The 8130-nt window shown below is 46.0% G+C and overlaps 1 protein-coding gene across 1 annotated transcript in view; it reads left to right on the top strand.

Moving 5' to 3' along the window:
* The window catches only part of MFSD11 (major facilitator superfamily domain containing 11), a 27246-nt gene extending 23205 nt beyond the window's left edge, over positions 1–4041 (top strand). Inside the window, exon 14 of the mRNA XM_059378629.1 lies at positions 893–4041. Coding sequence (XP_059234612.1) covers positions 893–1057 — 165 coding nt within the window. The 3' untranslated portion in view covers positions 1058–4041. The remainder of the gene's footprint in view (positions 1–892) is intronic.
* Positions 4042–8130: the final 4089 nt, after the last annotated feature.

Raw genomic sequence — 8130 nt, 5'->3', positions numbered from 1 at the left:
TTTTTTTTTTTTTTTTTTTTTTTTTTTTTTAAAGTGCTTTAACATTGTTTTCTCGATGGTTCTGAAACGAGAGTCAGGGGCATCCTTGAAAGTATTTCTGATTGGACTGTGGAAGCAGCGACGGGGCCTGATCCCCCCCACCCCCGCTAGTGCAAGAGATTTGCTGTTCTGGTTTTAGTGTGCAGATTAGAGGCTTCCTGCCTTAGGTACCAGAGTCCCTTTGTCCTGTAGACGAGCGCATTTCTGACTGGGTGTGTACGTTATTTTATTACTCAGTTTCTCACAAAAATACTATTTTATTTATTTATTTAAAGATTTTATTTGAGGGACGTCTGGGTGGCTCAGTTAGTTAAACATCTGCCTTCGGTTCGGGTCATGATTCTGGGGTCCTGGGATCGAGTCCCACATCGGGCTCCCTGCTCAGTGGGAAGCCTGCTTCTCCCGCCCCCTCTGCCTGCCACTCCTCCTGCTTGTGCTCTGTGTGTGTGTGTGTCTCTCTCTCTGACAAATAAATAAATAAAATCTCAAGAAAAAAAAAGATTTTATTTGAGACTGAGAGCAAGTGGGCCCACATGAGTGTGGTGGGGGGCAGCGGGAGAAGCAGGCTCCCCGCCAAGCAGGGAGCCTGATGTGGGGCTCAATCGCAGGCCCCCAGGATCATGACCTGAGCCAGAGGCAGATGTTTGACTGACTGAGCCACGCAGGCACCCTGCAAAATCCTATTTAGAATAACATTTCCGCTTGCCTGAGCTGCCAGCTCCGCCGGAATGTAGGGTGCGCATCTGTGACCTGGTGGCTGATAAAGTCCCATCCGGGCAGAGGGTGGCGGGGCTTGCTGGGGAGCAGTGGGGTCGCCTGAGGGCGTCTTCTGACCCGTTCTGTTTCCTCTCAGTCCATCTGCGCAGCCGTGGCATTTTTCTACAGTAACTACCTTCTCCTTCACTGGCAACTCCTGGTCATGGTGATATTTGGATTCTTTGGGACCATTTCATTTTTCTCCGTGGAGTGGGCAGCCGCTGCCATCGTGGCCCGGGGCTCTGACTACCGGAGTATTTGACCCGGGGCACCAGCGAGGTGCGGCACTGTGGCGGACAACGCGCGGGACGTCGGCTCGGCTGAAGAAGCCACCTTCAGCGTCCGCAGAGTGCTGGACGCTGTTCTGGAAGGAAACACAGAGAATCAAGACTGCTCAGTCAGTCAGGGTTGGTGTTCAAGTTTACAGACATTAGCTATTTAAAATAAGCAGAATAAGGGAAACTTGTTCTGTCAATTATAATCGTTCAGAAATGTTGTTTTGCAAGTCCTCTGTCTCAAGTTCCTTATCATCATGCTATAGAGTGTAAATGTTTTCTTGCCCTCCTGTTCTCCTCGAAAGATGCTGCCCCCATTCAGAACACTAGGCCGTTTGTCAAGTGAAGATTCTTGCCTGGTGTGGAGTGTGTGCTGCTGTGTGATGATGGGGAGCATATACAGCCCCCGTATGTGTCTGGGAGTGATGTTTAAATAAACTGAGATGCTGAAGTGGAATCTTTGAAAAGATTTACACTTTCTTCCTCCTTAAACGCTTTGTTTTGGTAAGTTTCCCTACCTTGTCATGCGTAGCAAGGAGTAACTAATTATTATAAAACAAGGTGAAAATTGTCCAGAGTTTTTAAAATGAATCTAACATGTAAATGAACAAAAACACATTTAAAAAAATAATTTTTTTAAGATTTTATTTTTATTTCTTTGAGAGAGCGAGAGCGAGCATGGGCAGGGGCAGAGGGAGAGGGAAAGACAGACCCCCTGCTGAGCGGGGAGCCCAATATGGGACTCGATCCCATGACCTGGAGACCATGACCTGAGCCAAAGGCAGATGCTGAATCCACTGAGCCACCCAGGCGCCCCCCAAAACACATTTAAACAACAACAACAATACACATTTACTGGAGAAGGATTTTTGCTAGCATTTTCCTAGAAGACGCAATGCAAAAAAAGAAAGAAAGAAAAAGGGACATGTAAGCTGTTCTGCGGTGATGCACGTCCTTCTGGGGATGTAGCGTAACTGTCTGGGAGGGATGTTTATTTTTTTTATTTTTTTTTTTTAAAGATTTTATTTATTTATTTGACAGAAATCACAAGTAGATGGAGAGGCAGGCAGAGAAAGAGAGAGAGGGAAGCAGGCCCCCTGCTGAGCAGAGAGCCCGATGCGGGACTCGATCCCAGGACCCCGAGATCATGACCTGAGCCAAAGGCAGTGGCTTAACCCACTGAGCCACCCAGGCACCCTGGGAGGGATGTTTAAAGGGACTCACTTTCCTCCGTAAGAGCTTGCCTACAGATTCTTTCTAATTGACATGTAATTCAGAAACCATGAAACTCACCATTTTAAAATGTACAATTGAATATTTGTTTTTTCGTATATTCACAAAGTTGTACAGATAAGCAGCATGGTGTAATTCTAGAACATTCTCATCACCCCAGAAAGAAACCCCATGCCTTTTAGCAGTCATTCCCTATTGTCTGGCCTCGTGCTGGCAAGCACTACCTTGCTTTCTGTCTCTGTGGATTTGCCTGTTTGGACATTTCTTATGAATGGGAGAGCTCATGTTTACCTGTGAATTTTAACTGTACGAATGATGACTTTTACAGCAAGGTAAATTCAGCCAGGAGGACAGATAATACTTTGTTTTCTATTGTTCTTTTTTTTTTTTAAACCTGCTAGAGTTTTGTAGATTTTTATAGTTGGCTTACAAATTTGAAGAAATTCAGTGGAGTGTGGTTTTCAGACTTGATGGCACATGTTCTGCAGGGAGTCAGAAAGCTGTGTGGTCAGCTCGACTCCGCAGAGAAATGGCATTTCTGTGAAGCACTAAACTCTTGTTCCAGGTTGTGTAAAGTTCTGGTTTTCTTTCTCAGCGTTGCGATAAACCCAGTTGTTTATTGATCATATATAAATAATTTTGTAAATGCGATTGCACAATGAATACAAGTGATTTTATTGTCTCTTTAAGCACAGGACTGCCTACCTGGGTGTATTAGTTTTCTATCATGGTCTAATCATAGGTTACCCCAAAACTTAACCCCTTAAAACGACACACGCTTACCATCTCACGGTTTCCATGGGTCAGGAATCGGCGTGGCTAGGCCAGGTTGTGGGCTCAGAGTCTGTCACAAGGCTGGGTTGGGCTCCACTGGGGAGAGACCCCCTGCTCCGCTCCCTCCTGCGGTTGTTGGCAAAAGTCAGCTCCTTGCGAGCTGCTGGATAAGAGTCTTTGTTTCTCATGGCTGTGGGCTGAAGGTCACCCTCTCTGTTCCTTGTTACAAGGAGCTGTCCTCGGGGCAGCTCACAACACGGAAACTGTCTGCATCAGAGAAAGCAAGTAAGAAAAGCCAGAGAATGGTAGCAAGATAGAAGTAACAGAACTTTTGTAACTTAATCTCAAAAGGGACATCCCAATACTGGTGCTGTATTCTCTTTGTTGGATGCAAGTCGGTAGCCCCGGATGGGATATTCTACACGAGGTGAGGACCAGGAGTCAGCGAGCCTCTGAACCGTCTTACGAGGCTGCTTATCACACCAGGCTCACACTCCTTTGCATGTAAGCTCGCACGGGATCTGCGTTCCCACATCCCACCTCCTCCTGGGCTCTAGCTCCATGTGCTCATAACAGATCCACAGAACGAGGCTGGCAGAGGTTAAGTAGCTTCTGGAAGTGACAGAATACTTCCCTCCCAGAAAGCCGCAGCATCTCATCCCACTGGGAGGATTCCTGGTAACTCGGGTCAAGAAGAAACCGAAACCGGGTGTGGTACATCGTCGGGGAAAACCCCTCCCGGGCTGCGTCCCGCTGACCCGGGCAATCATACTCACTTGGAGTTCTGTACTCACGTTGGGTTTCCAGGGCTTTGGCTTTCATTTGGTTTTTTAATGTCTATAAATAGCGTCGATTTTGGTGGGCTCCTTAGATGACGGGTAACACTAAGCGCGTCTTTTAATTTTTTTTCATACTTGAGTTAAAAAGGAAATGTGACCATGAAATAAAGAGTTTAGTTTTTATACTTGTCTCGTACACTGTCAGATAATTTTATCTTCACATCTGTGTGTAGTAAAAGTCTTAGCTTGGTTTCACATGGGGGGTGTGTGTGTGGATATGGGTGTGCTGATCTTTTATCAAAAATTTAATAAGGTATATATTGAAATTTGGTCGAGACCTTGAACAGCCTTGATTGAATCACGATGTCTTCTCCACTAGTGTGAAGAGTTCTCCATCCCCTCCCTAGAGTTCTCCCATACAAAGGCTTGAAAACTGTTGGTGGGACTGTGAAAATAATGCGTGCAGCCTCTACGGGTAGGGCGGTTCCAGAAAAATCTAGAATTACCATATGAACACCAAACGAACACCATACATACCCATTTCTGGATATGTACCCAACATCGCTGAAAGCAGGAACTAGAACAGATACCTGTAGAACCCGTTGATAGCAGCATTATTTACAGTAGCCCAAAGGTAGCAACAACCCAGGTCTCCATGGACAGATGAACAAGTGAATGAAATTGGGTGGTCCATACCATGGAGTATCGTTCAGCTGTGCAAAGTGCTGACCCCTGCAACATGGATGAACCATGAAAACACGACGCTGGGACATGCCTGTCACAATAGAACAAATAAGCTACAATTCCACATGCGTCAAATACCCAACACAGCCCCGTTCATGGAGACAGAAAGTAGAGTAGTAGTCGCCAGGGCCTGGGTGGGCAGAGGAACACGGAAGTGTGTTTAATGGTGTTCAAAAGAAAACCACGGGCCCAAAATGGCGTCATTTTGACCAAGTCACCAAATCCGGTAATACCTTTGCTCCTTGCAGTGTAGCCTGAACTGGTCAGTGAGGAGTTTTCTGGCCAGCATCGATGAGGTAATCTGTCCCATGGGCCTTCTCCAAACCGCAAAGGGAAGATGAGGGGATACACATATGGGGTCAGATCCCTTGCCCTTCCCATAGGGAAAGATGATCTTGCCACAAAGAATCTTTTCTTTTTTCCTTTTTCTAATAACTTTCTTTTCTAATAACTTTGCTCCTTCCTATACAAATCTTTCTTTTTTGTTCAACTCCTCTACTTACTAGGTGAGAAGCTGCCTGTTTTGTGCATCTCTTAATAAACCCAAGTAGGTCTTCAAATGTACTCAGATGAATTTTGTTTTTGTTTTCTAAAGATTTTATTTATCTGAGAGCACGCGCGTGAGTGTGCACTCAAGCAGGGGAGAGGGGTGGAGGAGAAGCAGACTCCCCACTGAATGGGGAACCCCATGTGGGACTGATCCCAGGACGCTGAGATCATGACCTGAGCCAAAGGCAGACGTCTGCATAACCAACTGAGCCACCCAGGTGCCCGAATTTTATTTTTTGACCGCACATAGTGTGTCCTCTGGGGAAGGTAAGAGTCCTGTGGGGGGAGCGTCGTGATAGTTGTACCTCATAAATGTGCTTAATGCCCCTAAATTGTACGCTTCAAAAGGGTTCAGATACACATTTATGTTTCACTACAATTAAAAAATTAAAAAGTGGGGGGAGCATAAGTGATTGTGTTTCAAGGGATCCCAGGATCACCCCTAAGTTGGAAGATTTATTGGAAGGAATCATGGGATGTCGCTTATCAGTGTACCCATGGGTAAGGTTTATGACGGTGACCTGGGAAAGTTGGATCACAGGGGACAAAGACCCAGGAAGAGTCTGGAGAAATCCAGAGGCACAGGCTTCCTTAAGTTCTCCTCCTGCTTGCAGCTGGGACACACGAGCACGTGGTTCGGGGTTTTCCAAGCAGACCAGGGTCAGCCACTCGCTGTTCACAAAATCCAAAGGCAGAGAGACGAGTAGGGGAGAAACGAGAAGGGAATCTATTTCGGTGAGGCCAGCAATGGGAAGACAGCGTCTCAAAGATTGTCTCTAAAGTGCTGAAAAAAAATTCTAGGTTTATATGAGGACAGCGTGGGACCAAGGTGGGTGGATGCGCGCAGGTGGGTGGTGAGGGTCAGGCTGGTCATGGTCTTGGGTCAATCACATGGGCTCTTGCTGGCTCAGAGCAGTCCTTATTGTTTGAGGAGGTATTTCCAGTCCCCCTGTGGGATACTTTGCCTTCAGGATCATTTGCCTGAGATAGGAGATAAGCTGGAAAGGAGGACTTAATTAGAAATTACAGACAAGTCAGAAAGGAGGTAGTTGACATGTCCTTCACCCTGGGAGATCACACAGAGAGCTCCCTCTTCCCCCAGAATGGAAAAGGCAGCACACATGTACCATGTTCCTGCCCAGGAGAGCCCATCGGGGACATAGTCTGCAGGGTTTGCACTGGGCGCAGGTCCTATGGGCTCTCTGCCTGGCGTAAGTGGGGATGCCAGACCCTGGAGAGAAGCATGCATTTATGTAGCAGAAACCTTGTCATTTGCCCCAAAAGTCTGGGCTCGCTGAGCCACGCTTAGCTGTTAACTGTTGGCCAGAAACGCTCTGAGAGCCTGCGTGCCTGCCAAGGACCCATTCTGCAAGCCCCTTCCAAGGGTGGTGGTCTCAGGCCCACTGTGTTAATCCCGTCTTGTGCAAGCCCAAAGCCATTTTAAGAATAGTCTTATAAAAGGTAGGGATAGTTCTTCCTCATCACCAATGATATGGAAAAGCCTACCGAGGGAAAGGTCTTGAAATGAACTAGCTCTCGGTTAAATGTCAGACATTGCCTTTAGGGCCACAATCCTTGGAATCCTTGCTCTGCCTGGAGTGCCTGGGTGGCTCATTGGGTAAGCGTCTGTCTGCAGCTCAGGTCGTGATCTCCGGGTCCTGGGATCAAGCCCTGCATTAGGCTCCCTGCTGAGCAGGGAGTCTGCTTCTCCCTCTCCCTCTGCAGCTTGTGCACTCTCTCAAATAAATGAAAAAAAAAAAAGAATTGTTCGTGAGAACTATATGCCTGACTTTAATAGGTAAAAATCTCTAATTTCCCCTATTTTGAGACTTCCCAGGTATCGGGGGACTTTAGAATTGTCCTCAAGAATGATGATCTCTCCTAAACCCATTTCTAGGCATGCCTCATTTGAATAAATGTCAAAAATGGGATAGCAAGGATTTGAAGGATTCTAGAAACGGTTACTGCTGTTCTTGAATCAAGTTTTATTATAAGTTAAATCATTTAACTAGAATATGTATGTCTTTCCTTATTTCCTCAAATTGAGACACTCATTTTGGTTTTTTTTATACCTTTTTAAAATTTTGTTTTTTAAAGATTTTATTTATTTCAGAGAAGTAGAGCACAAGCAGGGAGAGGGGCAGGAGAGGAAGTGAGAAAATCCCAAGCAGATTCTGCACTGAGTACAGAGTCCCACGCGGGCCTGGATCCCAGGACCCTGAGATCATGACCTGAGCCAAACTTGAGTCAGATGCTTAACCAGCTGAGCCACCCAGGTGCCCCAACACCTTTCTTTTTCTTTTTAAAGTAAACTCTACACCCAATGTGGGGCTCAAAGTCATGACTCCGAGATCAAGAGTGGCATGCTCTACCAACCAAGCCAGCCAGAAGCCCCTTGAGACACTCATTTTGTAATTGAACAAAATATTCTTTTATAATATTGTAGTTTCAGAATGTTGGTAAGGTCTGGAGCCAAGGGCCAGGCAAGAATTCTTGAGACATCTTTAGTGCAAAAAAGCGATTTTATTAAAGCACTGGGACAGGACAGGACCGGTGGGCAGAATGAGTGGGGCACCAGGGTTGTGATGAATTTACTGATTGTATATTTGGGAGCTGGGGGCGAGGGGCTGCTGGAGGTCACCTCACGCTTTGTCCTCAGCTTGCCTTTTGCTCCCTCATCAATATAACCTAAGTGTCCACTTGGTTACTTTTAGTCCTCCAAGAAAAAGGAAGTCTCGGGCAAAGCAGATCAGATTCCAGCCATAGAATGGGACAGATGAACTACAGAAGAGAGAAATGGCTTTGAAAAGTTAATGTCTCATCAAACTATAACTACTTTGGCTTGTTTCATTGGGTTCTTTTGGTTTAGTTCCCAGCAAGTAAAATATAGACAACTATTCTCTACAAGTCCTATTTCTGAAGAAGGGAACTGTCTGTATTTTCTTAAGGAATACAGAAACAATTTCCAAGAAATCCTCTGA

Source organism: Mustela nigripes, chromosome 16, assembly GCF_022355385.1.
Source record: "Mustela nigripes isolate SB6536 chromosome 16, MUSNIG.SB6536, whole genome shotgun sequence".
NCBI classification, from domain to species: domain Eukaryota; kingdom Metazoa; phylum Chordata; class Mammalia; order Carnivora; family Mustelidae; genus Mustela; species Mustela nigripes.
Note: the sequence above shows the minus strand (reverse complement) of the source record. Positions and strands in the feature narration are given on the sequence as shown.